This window comes from Alligator sinensis, unplaced genomic scaffold (genome assembly GCF_000455745.1).
Source record: "Alligator sinensis unplaced genomic scaffold, ASM45574v1 scaffold13_1, whole genome shotgun sequence".
Classification (NCBI taxonomy): Eukaryota; Metazoa; Chordata; order Crocodylia; family Alligatoridae; genus Alligator; species Alligator sinensis.
The window spans coordinates 1,439,826-1,458,044 of NW_005841909.1; the positions used below are offsets into that span (position 1 = coordinate 1,439,826).

The 18,219-nt window shown below is 42.2% G+C and overlaps 1 protein-coding gene across 1 annotated transcript in view; it reads left to right on the forward strand.

The window, feature by feature from the left end:
* DLGAP5 (DLG associated protein 5) overlaps positions 1-16,238 on the forward strand; it is a 46,260-nt gene extending 30,022 nt beyond the window's left edge. Inside the window, exons 8-20 of the mRNA XM_014517438.2 lie at positions 232-302; positions 2,620-2,915; positions 3,724-3,863; positions 3,951-4,077; positions 4,684-4,769; positions 5,516-5,676; positions 6,968-7,060; positions 8,571-8,787; positions 10,132-10,366; positions 10,743-10,803; positions 11,771-12,005; positions 14,031-14,077; positions 15,944-16,238. Coding sequence (XP_014372924.1) covers positions 232-302; positions 2,620-2,915; positions 3,724-3,863; positions 3,951-4,077; positions 4,684-4,769; positions 5,516-5,676; positions 6,968-7,060; positions 8,571-8,787; positions 10,132-10,366; positions 10,743-10,803; positions 11,771-12,005; positions 14,031-14,077; positions 15,944-16,066 — 1,892 coding nt within the window. The 3' untranslated portion in view covers positions 16,067-16,238. The remainder of the gene's footprint in view (positions 1-231; positions 303-2,619; positions 2,916-3,723; positions 3,864-3,950; positions 4,078-4,683; positions 4,770-5,515; positions 5,677-6,967; positions 7,061-8,570; positions 8,788-10,131; positions 10,367-10,742; positions 10,804-11,770; positions 12,006-14,030; positions 14,078-15,943) is intronic.
* Positions 16,239-18,219: the final 1,981 nt, after the last annotated feature.

Consider the following 18,219-nt stretch of genomic DNA (forward strand, 5'->3'; position numbering starts at 1 on the left):
AGACTTACCTCTGGTGGGGGGACATGCCCCCAAATAATTTTTTTCTCCCTCTGTCTCAATCTACACGCCCCTCTTTTCCCTACCCACACACTTACCTGCTGAGTGTGTGTGTGTGGTGGGGGTGGGGGTGGTGCATGGTAGATTTTGGGTTGCTTTTAAATTAAAAGTGATCTCCTACTTTAAAAGGCTGGAGACCACCATCTTAAATGGTCGGAATTTCTTCTACCTTAGGTGTCCAACCACAAAAAAAGGCAGCAAGTAAAGAAAAAGAGCAAAAAGAGATCAAAGCTGACAAAAATAAGGTACGTAATGTAGTTATGAAAAATGAACAGTACTAACATTCAACAATATCTACAGCAGGCTAATGCCAGGTGAAAGTACTTGTTCTACAATAGATCTGTTTTGATGTAAGGTCTGGTTTAGGTAACTGGAAATTGAGTGCTGTTTAACTTAAGGGTGTCAAACTCTTCTGACCCTGTTGGCCAGATTAATGGCATGGGGCCAATATATAGGCCAGATCAGGCCCACAGACCTGCTGTTTCCCCCAGTTTGTCATGCCAGTCTGGGTTCTGTGCCATGAGTGGTGCTTCTCCCCACCCCATAGCCAGTCTATGACTGTGGTGCCCGTTCCTAGGACCTTGTGATTTTTATCCTGGAACGGGTACTGGGTGCAGTGTGTCCCAGACTGTCTGGGGCTGGTGCTGGAAGCTGAGCCTTAAAGTGGGCACCATGTGCATCATGGGTCCTAGATCTGCTGGGGCGGTTGCAGTGTGCAGTGCACATGTCTGGCCTTGTGCATGGGGCTGGTCCAGTGGCATTTTGGACAGCATCAGAGGCCAGATAATGGGGCTTTGCAGGCTGGATCTTTGACACCTTTAGTTTTCCTTAAATTTTTATCTTAAAGTTTTCAGACTTGATTATTTTACACTGTGAATATTAAGGACTCTGATTTCAAACTAAACCTTTGATACTAGATGCAGGCAATATTCAGTATGGACATTTGTAATGCCCTGGGCTTCATTTCTTGAATAGAAAGTTCTGCATTGCATTCACAATATACTGTTTCAAAACTAGCACTTTTGAATTAGTATAATCCATTCCTCACTGAAGACTTGCAGAAGTGTTGCATCAGTTTGCACGCATAAGTGTCTGAACAGATTTTTTGTGCTCAGACAATAGAACAGTATTTTCATAGTTACAAAATGTAATTTTAAGATTGAGAACTACCAAAAGTATCAGGTGAATTTCTGGGTCAGCATTTAATCCACTGAAATCTGGGAACTAAAACTAGCACCAACCATGGTACTACACAGACTTATTATCTCACTGCTGTAATTTAAGATTGAGGTCTTCACTGTGGTAATAACTTGTCTGTGTTTTGATTATAGCAGTGTGTTACATGAAATCAAGCTAACCTCTTTATCTCACCACTATCTAGGTGTAACCAGCCTGTTAAGGAAGGAATGCAAGTCTCAGGCTCAAAGCAAGAACATTCAATTATAGTGAACCTTGAGGCTTGAATCTAAACTTAAACCTAGTTTTAATTTGTGGATAGAAATTCTATCACTATCTTAATTTCCTAGTTTCGTGGAAGTTTCAAACTACCAGTTCTATCCCTTGGGTAGAATACATCCTTATGACTAAAACCTACAATGTAGTATTTTAAAGCTAAAGTAAAATGGAATGGAGTTTAAGGGTGTGGACACAGATCACACTTGAACTGTTCCAAGTAGGTCACTGACTGGGGACAGTTCACAATTTTCTTGGTTCAGAGGTGTCTGCATATACACTGCAAAGGGTTCAAAGTATACCCATCTACTTTTAGGCATTGCAGTGCTGTCAAATTTCCAGCAAGGGGTGGCAGTGAGTACCAATTCCTGCATGCTTCAGTGCCTAGCGCCCAAAGTTTCCCTAGGATTTTCCTAGTGGGTGAGGAAAGACCCTGATGGGCAGGAGAGAGTAAGGAGTTGCATGGACCCCTGCTTCTGTGTTCCCGGGAAAGTATGGATGCTGAAGGGGAAAGGTGATTCGGACATGTCCAGAATTTTCTACCCCCTGCTTCTCTGCAGCTTCCAGCACTCAAACCATAGGGTGGGGGGAACATTATATGAGATAAAAGGGATTTAACAACACAATAAATAGTCTAAATGCATGCTTATGTCATCTGAACTCCTGCCACCCTTTGCAGATGGGCCAGGAAGCTTTTGCTGCTTCACTCTTTTGTTCCTCATGCCCAGATCCCTGACTGCAGCTTTCCCTTTGTTAGAGCGACTTTAATCACTAGTGTCATTTTGATCTTTTGGCTTCCAGCTGAGGCAAAACAAGTCATGCAACTTTGCACCCTTTGCATCTTTGTAGCTTATGCATCCTGGATGTCATATTTTCCTATTTCATAGTTTAGCCAGTCTCTTAAGTCCTGTCATATTCACCAGGAGGCTGATTATGAGGAGTTGTTGTTGCCTTCCAGCAATTTTCTAACACCTCTGCTATTATACTACTCTAGCATACGCAAACAGTAAATGTTGCAGTAACCAGGTGACATACTGTAGCGTACAGATCATGTCCATGTGCTTCACATCTTATTTAAATGTTTGCTTTGTCTGTCTTGTGCTATTACAGACCCTACCTTCTAAACATGAAGGGGAAGAAAATACTCTGCACCCAATAACTGAAGACTTGGTTATTGACTCCAAAAATTCAGCATCACTAGAACTTCTTGAGGAAAAGACCGTACAGGAAAATAACTTACCAGTGACGAATAGTCCTGCTCCAGCGAGGCAGCGAACACGCTCTTTTGCTCCTCAGAACTTTGTATTTCAGCCATTAGATGGCTTAACAGCTTACAAAGTTACACCCATGACTCCTTCCAGGGCAAACGCATTTTTGACACCTAGCTTCACCTGGAGCTCTCTAGTGTAAGAATCTTCTCTTCTTGTCATTCAGCTTCCTGTTGATGACTTCCTAAATGATTAAGAACTGCCATTGCCATTTGACGTGGAAAGCACTCTGATATTTAATCTGAGGAAATGTATGAACTGAATGGCCATCTAACATGTAATAAGAGCACTCTCCACAATCCTCTAGAAATCACTATCCCCCAGGTCCACATTTGACAAAGGAACGGTGAAGGAAGTCCTAGACTATAATCCCATGCTTTAGAAGTACAGGATTCCAAGATAATGTGGTGTCTTAATATATACTATGAAATACACACTTTCTTTTGGGTTTAGAAAAGCCCCTCCTTTCAGAAAGCAGTTGATTTAGATTTCATGGAACATGAAGATCATAGGATTGTGGGTTGGAAGGGACTTTGAGGGTAATCTGATCCAACCCCTTGTCTCAGTGCAGAAATGCTTTTCCTGAATCATCCCTCAGCAATGCTTATCCAGCCTCCTCTGGAAAACCTCCAGTGAAGGAGGTTCCAGAACTCCTCTGGGCAGTCTGTTCCATTGCCTCGCTCTTCTAACAACAGGAAGTTTTTCCTGACATCCAATAAATAGACAGTGCCGCACATTAAAGCCATTGCTTCATGTCCTGCCCTCTACAGCAAGGGAGCACATACGTTCTCCCTCTTTGACAGATTTTCAAATCTTTGAAAACTCGTTATTTCCCCACTTAACCTTTTTCTCCAAGATGTCTTGGCCCTTTAATTGTGTTAACTGTTGGTTATCTTTGCCAATTTTAAGACCTGCTAAAAAAATTGCTCCTCTTACTTTTCCCTAGTATGGGGTCAGAAAAAAATTGCAGAGAAGCTGTGGCACAAAAGTCTGATTCAGAAAGTAACACTTCAGCTGCTGAGAGAGGCACTGATAAAAGCTCTGAACAACAGCAGATTCCTACAAAATCTCCAAAAGCAAAGAAAGGTGTAGTATTGTGATTCACTTAATTTACTCCTCCTTTTGCCAAATACTAAAATAGTATCATTAAAATGTCCCTCACTTGTTTTTCAGGCTCTCTCTCAAATGAGGAAGGCGTTCAGAAATCAAATGAAACTATTCCAATGTTTTCAGATGTCTCAGCAATGGAAACAAAACAGGACAAAACAGAAGAGCCAGAGCATGATGTGCCCTATTTTAGGTTTTTGTTAATCCTAGTTCATTCTCCTGTAGCTTTTCCTAGGAGTCCTTAAAATGGACAAATAGCTTAAATGTTAATATGTATTGGATTGTAGATGTATGTCACATTTTTCTTAGAATGAACTAAGCAAATCCTCCATTCTTATTCTGTTTGTTCCTTTGCAGTAGACAATGCTTTCACTCGCTTTTGCTTTCTTTCATAAAGGTTAATGCTTTAAATCAAGAGGAGCAAGCTTGAGAGTAAGGGCAACTATCTCCAAGTGTTTGCTCAAGTCATAACTTCCCAAACTGTGTGTTATGCTTTGTTGAGGAATAAGTGACAATTGGCTGAGGGGAGGGGGTGGAATGAGAGTGACTGACTTTACAACCCACCGGAGCGGTTGACTTTATAACCCACTAGGGTAAACTCCAAAGTTTTGGAAACACTGGCTTAGACTAGACCAGCAAGCTAAAAAAAAAATCCAATTAGTCCTGTTCCAAAAGAGGCACTTTTTTGTCAAAATAAGAGGTTAAAAGATAGCACCAAAGGCTACAATTGTGATAGTGGCAGACTATTTTTAAACTTTTATTCCCCCCCACAATTCTTTACCTTCCCTTTATTTTTTAGAAATGTTCTGCAGTCTGAGACTGAGAGGCTGGTGTCAGAGTGTCTCCAGTGGGATGGAAAATGTGATCTGGACATCCCAGAGGATGGTAAGAGCAAACAGGTGGTCAGTCCCAGGGTGGGTTTCTTGTACCTTCCATGCATCTTGGAGGAAGGGGGAGAGCACTGTTCTTGTATTGTTTTGGCCATTTAGTGTTGTCTGTAACATTTAGATTGGTTACTGGGCAAAGCCATATGGTTTATATGAATATTTTGATGTGAGACTCTTCACATTAGAAGTAAAAGTTAAGTGGGGAATGCTTAGCGTGGTGGCATTTGCTAGTCACTAAAGAAATGAATGAAGTTCTTCAAATTCAGCAAGAAACATAAGTAATATGAAAAATGTTGCATTGAATTGTAAACCAGTATACACATAATTGTTCTTTTGGCGGGGGGCGGGGGGAGTGACCGTATATATAAGGTTCCCTTCTAAAGTTCTATGAATAAGTGTATATGAGGAATGGTCTGCTATGTATGAGGACTATAAGTGTTGTTAGGGATGCTGCAGATCTGAAGTCTGATTACATAGGAAGTAAATTCCAGCACACAGATTCACAGCAGTTTAGGGCTGGAAGGGATCTTGTGAGATCATAGGGTCCAGCCCCCCTGCTCTGTGCAGAAAAGACTGCTGGGGTCAAATAACCCCATCTCGGTGTGCGTCCAGTCTCCTTTGAAGATCCTCAGGGTAGCACTTTATACTTGATCAGTTAAAGCCACTTTAGTTATCAATTGAGGGATACTTTTGAGGCTTTGTTTTGGGTTTTTTTTTTAATAACTGACTTCTTGTTGCCATTAGCAAAAGATCTGATTCGCACGACAGTTGGTCAGACAAGACTGCTCATAACAGAAAGGTTTAAACAGTTTGAAGGACTGGTAGATAACTGTGAATTCAAACGTGGTGAAAAGGAAACAACATGCACAGATCTGGATGGATTTTGGGATATGGTTAGTTTTCAGGTATGTACTCAATATTAAGCAAAATACAGAAACTCTGCACAATTAATATAATTTTTTTTCAATGTGTTGTGTTCTTTGTGTGGAACTTGCTCTCTTGCGTTTTAGACCCCAGTATTTTGTATTTCCCGCCTCAGTGGTCTGGTTACCAGTTCTTAGCCAGCGTGCTAAGAAGGCTATGCAATGAAGTCCAAACTTCAGTCTGGTACCAGGCTGGAAGGACTGTAAGAGACTAGAACAGAGAACAGTGTTTACAACTCATTGGAATCCAGTGGGGAAAATGAGGGTCATAATAGTTCAGATGTATTTTCTAGAAGGGAATTTATTTTGTCCTTTGGATTCCCTCCAGAAAGTGGGTGTATCTACGTTCTGTAAACTTGCAGGCATCTTGGAAAAAAAACCCCTTTGTTTAATGAAGGTAGTTCTGTATCAGGAAGAGTGGTATAAACTAATATTGTGTTAATGGAGAGGTTGCAGAAAGCTTTTTTTGCCTAGGAGGAAGAATGGGGAAGCTGCGGAGACAAACTTGAAATAATTCTTCCCTCCTTGTTCAGTTCCTGGTGCGTACTGAGTGGCAGGAGAAAACTTGTGGAATAAGAGGGATAATATTTCTAGGGTCAGTCTACCATGCACAGAGCCATCTTGACCTCCACTATTTAAGAGATTAACAAAATACTTGTACAGCTCTCTGACTCGTCATTGAATGAGACTACTGTCTTGCTAGCTTGTGCTTGTAGTTTTCTCATGCCCTAAGAAAGGACCAAACAGACTATGAAGGTGTCTGGAAAAGGAGGCAGATATAGCAAACAAGTCTATACTGAGGTGTTTTCTGCACAGGGAGTTTTGGTGTTGCCACTTTTGGGTCTATTGTATAATGTGTTCCATAATCCTTAGGAAGAAAACATCTTTGATAGAACAATTTCTAACATACAATGTTAGTTCAACATGAAGAGTAGGCTGTAAGCTGACTCCTTTAATTATAGGAGCTAAATTCTTCTGGATGTGATTGTACACTTACCACATGAGGCTTAAATTAGATGTTACAAGTTCCCTTCTGAATAATGCAATCATCTTCTAATCTAATGTTTGAGTATTAGTGTAACACTTACATAAAATGTATTACCTGGGAGGCTTTGGTACATTTTTCTTCCACTCTGTTGTAGTTCAGTCTGCTTCTATATTTAATGCAAAGCTAGCAACATACACAAGCTGTTCTAAAGATAGTTTGAATAAAACAATCTGTCCATTGTAACTGTCATAAACTAGCCCTGTTCCCTTTTTCGTTCTTCAACAGGTAGATGATGTGAATAAAAAATTTGAAAACTTACGGAAGCTTCAAGAGAACGGGTGGCAGCCAGTTAACATCCCAAGCAAAGAAGTCATCAAGGTATTTCTAAAAATCTGGTTTAAGATACTAATCGGCAACAACGTGAACTGTCTAAGGCCATGAGCAGACATTGCATTTATGTTGGGAGGAAAGGATTTCTCCTGACAGAAAAAGAGAGCATACTACTGTTCAAAGGCTTTCTTGTGGAAGAAAAATGGGTCTTCTGCAAGGAAGTTCTACCCCTTCCAACCAGGTAGAGGTATCCCTCCTTGCCTAAGTTGAATGGCTATATGCTTCCCTCAGTGTTAAGGATACCCAATGTCCCATAGTCCTTTGCTTTCCCTTCCTCTTTCCAAGGGAGTGTTTGCTGGGATGGGGGGAGCATTCTAAGGTGGGAAGAGAGGCCTCAATTCAACCTGGAGGAGTACAGCTACAGGAGACAGGTTTGGAGCTTTCCCAGAGACCTAGAGGATTTCAGGTTTGGGAGAAGCTATCCTTGTCCTGGTTCCCAGCTCTTGGGGTTTAAATGCCACCCTTCCCTGCCACTCTCCAACCTTGTTCATGGCTCTACTGCTTTTAAATGCTGCATGTGCCACCCAGCTGGGTGGCACCCACAGCAATATAAAAGCTAGGACCTAGGGTCCAGTGATAGGGAGTAGAGGGTACAGTGAGGAAAAGCAGGCCTCCATGCAGGCTGGAGCAGCCAGCTGAAGTGTGGAGGCAATCAGTGTACCAGTAGCCAAATGTGGCAAGGATCAAACAGCTGGGGATTTGTGCACCCATAGTGAAGAGCAGGCCAGATCTGTCCCACAAGTTGTGGGTTATAGATTCATAGATATTTGGGTTGGAAGGGACCTCAACCGATCATCGAGTCTGACCCCTGCCTAGGCAGGAAAAAGTTCTGGGGTCAGATGACCCCAGCCAGATGCCTGTCCAGCCTTCTCTTAAGCTGTGGGTTGCCAACACCTTGGTAAAAGCAGCTATCCTTAGAGCAGTGCTACAGCTGGAGTTAAACTTTTGACTGGGTATAAACCAATCCAACACCATCTAAAAAACATAACTGAGCACCGACTGCTTCCAATCCAGCTTGCGCAGCCACTGTTAGTGCTTCCCTTGCCGTGCAGCTGCTCTTGCTTCTCCCTGCCACCCATGTGAGACCGCCCCCCCCTACTCCCCCACCAGCTCTGCAAGCAAGATAAAATAGCTCCATAGTCTGAATCCAGTCTGGGAGCTGTAGGTTGCTGACCCCTGCCCTATTCGATAGGAATGTCTGTATGCCACTACTCGCAAGACCCTGAACAAAAGGAAAAGGTTTGATAGTGAGATGTTAATTGTGCTGAGAGTACTTTTGAACTGCAGGCTTTAACTTCAGCACTTCTCGAAGAGAAATTTCTCTGTTTCTGCCATCCCCAAAATAGATGAATGCTAGTACAAGAGGTCATAGAGATGAGCATGGGTGACCTCTTCAGTGAGTAGATTCCCTGTTTATTACTTCTGTAGTAGTAAGGCAGCTGTAGTTTAGCTGTAGTTAGGATAAACTTTGATCTATGTTCTCTCTCCTAACTTTCAGAAGAAAGTTGTCCGAGGTGGAATATCCAAGCCCAAAGGGGGGGCTGCTGAAAAATCTGCCAGAAATCGTTTTGCTGCTTTCAGAGCAGTAATGAAGGATAAAATGAAGCAGGAAGGAGACGCTGAGCCTACAGCCCAAAGGATGCCAAAGGAAGTAGAAAAAGTGGTGTTTGAGGCTGGATTTTTCAGAATTGAAAGTCCTGCGAAATCTTTTCCAGGTCAGTACATTTTATTCTTATTTCTGTGACTGGGGGCTACTGAAGGAACTCATGTTGGGGCGTCGGAGGGGAATTTGCTTTGAATTGGACCAGATTTGTCTAACTGCAGCTCTTCTGGATGGTGGTGTTTCACCTCAAAGATCATTACATAAGAGAACCTAAGGAAAATATTTTTTGCACAGATATGTCAATTTTAATTAATTCCTATAAACTGAGGTGTCTGCTATACAAGTTCAAGATAATGTGAAAATGTTTTGTCGGGGCTTATCAGTACCTAGTTAGCTACAAAGCTTTTAAGCTATATACTTTTGTTAGTTATGTGAACAGAACAAAGCTTCCAGATCTTAACAAGGAGATTTATGCCTTTTAGAAGAATCATAGAGAAGTTGGGTTGGAAGGGACCTCCAGAGGTCATCCCTATGTAAACCATCCTATACAGATCCATTATCTAACCACTTAGGAAACCTACCATCAATTCTGACACTACACAAGACAACACCTTAACTTGCCACAGGTAAAGCAGGGGGACCACGGCAGCTAACATCCTGCTTCTGTAAAAAGTTGTTAATATACAGTCAAGAGATCCTAGGTGTAGTGCTCCAGGGATCCCAGGTAGAGGCACCATGTTGGTCATGTAGTTAAGAGCATACTGTATCTTTCTGTATTGCAGTTTGATTGATAGACCAGTATTTTCAGTACCTGGATCCTGAGCCATTAAAGAGAGCCACTTAACCTTTTTTGTGCCACCTTTCTAGATGCTGAGAGTTGCTCAGTTGCTGTTTTTCTTTGATTCTATTCCATATTATGAACACTAGTAATATTTTAATGCACCTCTAATTCCCTGAGACCTTTAAGTGAGAAGGTTTCAGCACTGGGATCTTCTGGCAAAACTAAATCTGAGAGTTGAAGCAGAATGATTATAAACTTGATGGTGCTATTTGAAATCTAATTCTGAAAGATCTTTATTAATACTAGAAATTAAAGCTAAAATAAATACTAACAATATGCTGTGTATATCTTCATTAGTTTGGTCAGTAAAACAGGAGTGTAAACCAGTCAAGTCTGTTTGCTTCTAGTTTTCATAATAGCATAATTTTTTAATGGAAAGGATGTAAAAACTGAAGATTTGTGCTAGAATAAATTAAATTGTCATGGCTTTTAAAATTTTTTTTGGACTCCTAAGCTGTATTAGTAGCATCTTCAACCTAGTTACTACTACTTATACTACTGGCAAATGGTGAGAATGGTAAATTAGGAAATGTTTATAATTAAAATCTTGATAACATGTGTATCCTTGTTCATAGAAACATGTCCCATCTAATGAAACACTAAAAACTTTTTTAGGTTTGCTTTCCAAGACACCTGGCAGAACTTCCCAGCGGGTTTCTAAAACTATGACAACTCCAAGGTCACACAGTCAAACTTCACTTCAAAATGCCCACTCAATTCCCTGCAACTCTGAGAACACTGTTACAATGCAATCTATGCCAGCAGCCAGTGGTTTTTGTGCCCCACAAAATTGTAATACAATCCAGTCTCCATCAGAAAAAACCCTGTTGGGCAGCATGCCTGAGCAAAGGTAAATACACAAATGCAGCTTCATTTTAACTAACAGAAGTAACACATTAACTTTTTAACAGAAAGATATGGACTCCTCGTAGTGCATATGATTATTATTAACACTTAATACAATTTACTTTTTTAAAATTCTGCAGGGGTAAGTTGTTAGCTTGTTTTCCTTCCTTCACCACCCTCTGGTCATTAGTAGGCCTTTGCTTCTAAACATAACTTCACTGTGTGATTTATATATGTACTCTCTGGGCAAAAAATGTTGATATAGCTAACTAATGACAAAAATACCAATATAATGCTATAATAAACCATATAATGAAAACCAGTCTAAGTGAAAATCTGAAGTTTTGAAAAGACTGAAAATGTTTGAGTTTCTCTTTCAGTGCTTTTCCAGCTGCAGAAGAACAATGCCTACTGATAAATGGCACAGCAAAGAGAGAGAATGTAAGTTGGACAATGAAACGTACATAATTGTGTTCTAAATACAAGTATGTATGGAAACCTGTCAATATTCACCCCTGATTCTAACGATCTCACAAACCACATTCTGCTTGCTGAGCATAAGATGTGAATTATGTAATATGCTAATTGTTACAGCAGAGGAATAACAAATGTACAGCAGTTTGTTTTGGCAGTTCTAAATACCTGAAAAGAGCAGTTGCAAATTGTGCATAATGTAGATTTATGGTAATACTGTAGCCTACATCAGTAAAAACTAACATTTTTCAAGCACAGGGTGCTGTAATCATAGGTTACCACAGTTAACGATATCCTTGTGTTTTTAATTACATGGGTATTCACAGAACCAGATTCTGCCTGTAATGAATCAGAGTAATGGATTTAAAATGGCCAGATTTCTCTTGTGTAAATCTACAAGATTACTAAATTATTCTGGGAGACTCTAATTCACTGATTCTCAACCATGGTTCTGGGGCACCCTGAGGTGCCATCAGATCCTTTGAGGGGTGCTGCAGTATGTGAGGAGATAAGAAAACAAGACAGGTTGAAGCTTGTCCCTGCCTGGATGATCCTCCACCCCTACTGCCGAGCCTCTGTGTTAGTTGGTAAGCACTGTAATGTATAAATTAGCTCTTGAAATTGGGTGCCGCTCAGTTCACAAAAGTTATGGATGGATGCCTCAAGTCCAGTGAGGGCGTGCCTTGGTTCCAAAAAAGTTGAGAACCACTGCTCTAGCTGCTCTCTCTTGCAGTTCTTTAATAGTGGAGTGACAGTGTCTAGTGTAACTTGGCTTTATGGCTGCCCTGGTCCTGACTTTCATTTTGTGCTTTCCATGCTCAGAGTTTTTTCACTGAAAATGAAGTAGAAAATAAATTCATTTCTGACTTGAACAAATCCCTACTTAAAACCTCTTACAATCCCACATTTTCTGTCTTCCCTTTTGACTCTCTAGGAAACAAATGTAGCTGCCATGGAGGTGTGTTTACTCCCAGATGACAGAAGCAGCTCAGTTCCTTTTACTCAAATGTTGGAAAACCCTGAGAATAAACGCTCAGATATGACAGGGGAGATGGAGCTTTCTGCTACAGATATAACAGGGCAAGATATTGTCATGAGCAGCCCAGAGGAGACTGCTCAGTCAGAAACCAATCTTGCTGAAGAACTGCATGTACTGGAGCATAAATCAGGTGGGCTGCTTTATAGCTGTGGTTTGCATCATAGAGAAGCAGGGCTGGGAGAGACCTCCATAGGTCCCCGTGTCTGAAGCTGGATCATCCCTATTCAAATCATCTTATACAAATCCATTGTGTAACCCAGGGGTGCTGAACCCCCAGCCTGCGGACCAGATGTGGCCTGCGGCCCTGAGTCATCTGGCCTTTAGGGCTCCCTACAGGTCCAGAAATTTGGTAGTGGGAGAATGCTCTCCCACTACCAAATTTCTGCCCCCCTGCCCCCACCTTCCGCAGTCCATACAAGTCTGACCATTGGGTAAAATTCCTTCCTGACCCCAAATGTGGTGATTGGTCTGACTGAGCATAACAGAAAGACCTTTTAGCCAAGAACCTCTGGGTTTAAGTCCCAGCAGGGGTGTTGACACACCCCAGTTACAATCCCCAGCTGTGGCTGCAGCCAACTCCCAATGCCTCTGAGGAAGACTTTGAAAAAAAAGAAAACCCACAACCCTGACGCATGTAGCAGCAGCTGGGGAAAAAAATCCCTCCTGGTCTCATGCAACAACCAGCAAATCCCAGAAGCATGAGAGAGACCCATGGTAGAACAGGCATGGCTATACCTAGATCATCCCTGACCAATGCCTATCCAGCCTCTCTTGAATACCACTAATAATGGAGTTTCTGCAACTTCCCTAGGCAGACTATTCCACTGCCTCACTGTTCTAACAGCAAAGAGGTTTTTCCTGCTATTCAGTGTAACCCTACTTTGCTGCACCTTCAAGCCATTGGTCCACATTCTGCTCTGCAAAAAGATAAAATATGTTTTCTCTCTCCCTTCATGTATTTGAAGACTGCTATCGTATCCCTTCTTAAGCACCTTTTCTGCAAGCTAAAAACGCCTGTTTCTTTAGCCTGTCTGCATATGACTTGCCTTCCAATCTCATTTATCGTTTTGGTCACCTGTGGACCTTTTTTAACTTCTCTAAGTCCTTTCTAAAATGTGGAGTCCAAAGCTGCACACAGTACTCCAAGTGATGCCTAACCAGTGCTGAGTAGAGGGGCACTATCACCTCCAGTGTCTTGCACTTAATGCTTCTATTAATGGATCCCAAAACTGAATTCACCTTTTCTGCAGCTGCCTCCCTGCAGATTCATGTCGACTCTCAGATCCTTCTCTGTGGCGTTACCATCCAGTCAGGTGTCACCCATTTTGTATTTGTATTTTTGATTATTCTTCCGAATGTGTAGCACCTTAACAGTTGTCAGCATTGAACTTTTGTTAGCTCCAGCCTAGTTTTTCAGTCTGTCAGCATCCTTCTGAATTCAACTCCATTTCTCCAGCACGTTTTGCAGTCCCTTTCCCAGTTTCGCGTCATCTGCAACCTTGCTCGAGAAGCTGTTTATGCCAGCCTCCAAGTCATTAACAAACACATTGTAAGGTGGCATTGTTAAGGTTTTATTTTGCTTTTAATCAGATAACAAATTAAATATATTGGCATTGGAACCAATTGCATTTTCTTAGAACTTGTTCCCAGATAGATACACATCTTTTGTTTTTGAAAGGCAGATTTGTTCCTGAAAAATGCTGGTAAGATAGAAGTAAGTAACTGAATAATAACAGTTACTTCATTCATTTCCTCCCTCCCACCCTGCAGAGGCATACCCTGCAGAAACTGCTATTCCTGTATTTCCTGTTTTATAAAGCACCGATTTCTAATTGGTGAGGTTTGGGAACAGTGTACACGTTGCATGCAAGAACATGTGCCTTGGTATTGTATTGATATAGGGCTCCTGGTCTTTCATAATTGAGTGGTATCTGGGTCTATGTGGTATTCTCTGACATCTGTGGTACACCGAACAAATTGATGGCAAAGTAGCTGTGCAAGATCTTGTATTGTATCTGCCCTCTGATAGGGTATACATTTGCTATAAAACCTGAAACAAAGAAACTTGGAGGGTTAAGCAGAACTTCCAGAACTATCAAGCAACTGTAACAACTATCAAGCAAAAGTGTAATATTGAAACAATCTTATTTTTCAGACTTTTTGTATGGAGACTCCACCTCTGAAACTCCTTTTGATGTTGCGGTAGGTTCATCTTTAATTTTACTTGAGCGTCTATTTACAGGATGATGCTTTTCAACCATGGCAGGACTTGATGATCTTACAGGTCCCTTCCAGTCTTACTATTCTATGATTCTATAACCTGCCTTCTAAACTGCTTCTGTAAAATTATCTGAACTGCTGCAGTGAATTAATTGCAGAAGAAGACAGTATCCAATAATTTCTGACCTGGTAATTTTAATGAATGCAGCCCTTCTTCTCTCATCAACTTGTGGTGCCTCTACAACTGTTTGTTCCTTACTGCATAATCTGGGTGCGGGCTGAGCCAAATGGAAGAGTTGAAAGGAGAAGAAAACAAATTCTTAATGTCTGTTAAACTGCTTGATCCTTTACTTGGCTAAACTGCCAGCTGTCTAGAAAATCAAACCCTTAGATCATTTGCTTGTAAAAGTATCCCTCCTCTCTCTCCCCCTTCCCCGCTCTGCCCCTTTCCTTCTTGCATACACTTTGTTAAAAACAGATCCTGTGCTACCTTCTCTTCTGACCTCTTTTCATCTTATTAGATTGCCTCACCTCTTTTGCTTGTTTGAAGCTCTACTGTCTTTTAGTCCTGGTCTTGTCAAAAGAGGCGCAGGGAAAGTAGGTGCTGCAATCCTTTAGAAATGCAGTGGGATTTGGGTGTCCAACTCCTTTATGGGTGGAGCTTTTCACAGGAGCCTAAATGTGGATTTCAACCATAATGGATCCTTCCATGTCCAAAACTGAGCTGGTATCTATTAGCTTATTTCTCATCACAGGAGAAAATTAAATGCCAGGCAGGGGAGGGGCGGAGGGCAGGGGTTATGTGCTAGCAGTAAAAAGTTTTTTAATTGTGGCTATTGGTGTAGAACAGTGGTTATCAAACTGTATTCTGCAGAACCCAGGAGTTCTACAAAAAGATTGGGGCAATGGCAGACTGGACCCAGGAGTAGGGGTAGGGGTTTCTGTGGCCAGAGAAGTGATATGAAAGGATTCTGTGACTTCAGGAAGGTTGTTAAACCACTGTTCTGAGAAACATGTCACAGTCCCTTATTGCCATATTGGCATCAAGATCTTCAACTCTTTAGTCAGTCTCTGCCAGGAGTGTCAGACGTGGCCTGTGGGCCAGATCCCTGTAGAGCCCTAGGATCTTGCCTACGGGTCTTGGACTGTCCATGTGCATTGGTATGGTGCGTGGGCTGGGCCCAGTGCTACATGTGGCACAGCGGGTTAGCTCAGTGAATGTGCTGCCTGCACCGGACTGGCCCTGCATGCTGGCTCCGGCACACAAGGACAGCCTGAGGCCCAATCCAGACTAGCCCCAGGGCCAGCCTGCGGGGTGGGTCCAATGGGGCACCCCATGCAGCATGTGCCACATGCACCAAGCGCAGAGTGGGGCTGGCATACATTACATGCAGTGTGCAGGGCTGGACTGGCCGTCCATGCTGCCTGCAGCACCCTGCCGGATGGCTCCAGCATGGCCTTATCTGGCCTAACCCTTACCTGTCCCACAGCTTTCTGCTCTAGGCTTTCTGCATCCTTAAGAAGATAAAGATTCTTCTAGAAAACCTATACTTTGCCTTTAAACGTGTATACCTTAGCTGTGGGGTCTCATTTGATAGTGGGCTGAGAGCTCCACATTCTTTACTAGTCTCGTGAGCCCGCAATCAAAGCATTGTCCTCTGCCTCTTGTCCCTAGGTTTACACATGGCCTGTTAATTGTTCTGACACCTACTATGCATAGCTGTCTATTGACAGTGACTTTTAGTATGACAAAATCAGTAGGGAAATAAATCTGCTCTTTCTACAGCGAATTATATGCTGGAAAGTGGTTAACTGCTGCCTGAACGTTTGTTTTAATTTTCCTTACAGCCAAACCTCGACTGCAGTCTTCCTTTCACCCCACTCAGAAATGAAGCACAGAAGTTTACAGAAGCTTCAGTATGCAATGACCTAATTGTATTTTCTCCCCTTTCTGCCTCTGGGGAAAAGTGAAGACTGATTTGGAATTCAGTGTGTACATTGAATATTTAGAGACACTTGGAATTACCAGTGTATTTGCCTTGAGCTGCATACTCAAAGTAAATGTGTAACCTGGGATTGTACAATAGAGTTCCTTATTAAATGTTTTTCGTAACACTTTTTATAAAGCAGATACTGCAATTTAGCTGTTGTATGGTAGTGGCCAGTGTGTTTGAAATAGTATATCTGTATCCACTTGTGGCATGAATCTTGTGACTCCTACTTGGGGATAAAATATTTAAGGCCTAAGCTTTTTCACAGTTCCTGTCCCTTTCAAGATCTACATTTATATTTTTATTAAACTTGGCTTTTCCTGTCCGTCCTTCCTTATATGGTCTTAATTCAATGCATAAAATATGAAGTATACAATCTACGCTATGGGTACACAGCTGACTGCAGCTATATCTCCTCTTTGGTCTGAGCTCCCCTCCCCATCTCCCCAGGTATCAATCTTATGTTTATCACTCTGGAGTCAAGTATTGCAGTTGTCCTACTCTCACTGGGCACTAAAATAGTGTATTGTGCATCAACCATTTTCTCCTACCAGATGTGTCTGGTAATGGTACCTGTGCTCCTGAGCAATGGGAGACTGAACAGTTGTGCTTAGTAACCCAAGCAGCTTTTGTGAAAACACAGTATTGTTTCTTTTAAGAGTAGGGACAAAGTATTCTGGAGAAAAGTTTAAAACCAGGTTATACATGTCAAGATTTATCAGGTGATGATATATAAGCAAGTCCCACTTTTTTAGACACCAGAGAGGGTCTGTGTGTCACCCTGATTCCTCCAAGCAGTTCTTTTAAACTTGTCACTGTTCCTTTTATCTGAGTTGCTGGCCCTTCTCTGGTGCTGCTGGTATTCCTAAAAACCTCATGTATTTGTAAAATACATTATTCTAAGCTAGTCTCACAGATTTCACAGACATTAGGGCTGGAAGGGACCCTGAAAGATCATTGAGTCCAGTCCCCTGCCCCAGGGGCAGGAAGTCAGCTGGGGTCATAGGATCCCACCAAGATAAACATGCAATTTTCTCTTCAAGGCGCTCAATGTAGGTGTTTGAACCACCCTTGATGGCAGACTATTCCAGACCTTGGGGGCTCGGACAGTAAAGAAATTCTTCTTTATGTCCAGCCTGAAACGGTCTTGTAGGAGTTTATAACTGTTAGAACTTATCCCTTGGGGCGCTCTGGTGAACAAACATTCCCCCAGATCCTGATGGACACCCCTTACAAACTTATAGGTGGCCACCAGATCACCCCTGAGCCTGCGCTTTTCCAGCCTGAAGAGTCCCATAGCTCTCAGCCTGTTGTCGTAAGGTCTATTTTCCTGACCTCTGATCATGCATGTGGCTCTTCTCTGGACTCTCTCAAGCTTCTCCACATCCTTTTTGGATTGTGGAGCCCAAAACTGGACACAGTACTCCAGCGGCGGCCTCACCAAGCCCAGGTACAATAGGAGAATGACGTCCTGGGATTTGCTTGAGAAGCATCTATGGATGCAAGCCAGCGTTTTGCTCACTTTACTGGCTGCAGCATCACATTGCAGGCTCATGTTCATCTTTTGGTCAATCATGACCCCCAAGCCCCTTTCATCTGTAATGCTAGCTAGTGTAGCACTGCCAAGCCTATAAGGATGCAGGTTTTTCCTCCCAAGGAGAACCTTGCATTTTTCAATGTTAAACACCATCAGGTTCTCATCCGCCCATTTCCTGAGTTTGTCGAGGTCAGCCTGGATCGCCCTCCTGCCCTCAAGTGTGAACGCTTTACCCCAAAGTTTGGTATCATTGGTGAACTTGGCCAGTCCACTTCTGACTCCAATGTCCACATCATTAATGAAGATGTTGAACAATATGGGTCCAAAGACAGAGCCTTGGGGGACCCCAGTAGTCACAGGGCACCATGACAATTGACTTCCATCAACCACCACCCTCTGGGTTTGACAATGGAGCCAATTCCTCAGCCAGTGGACTGTGGTGGACTCCTTCCTTCTTGAATTATTAACTCCCTCCTAAACTAAACCAATTTAACATTCAGTATAAAACAATTAGAGCAGTTCCAGATGTAGAGCTACAAAAATTACTTTAACGTTGTGCAATGCTCAGTTTTAAACAATACTCTAACTTTCACCTT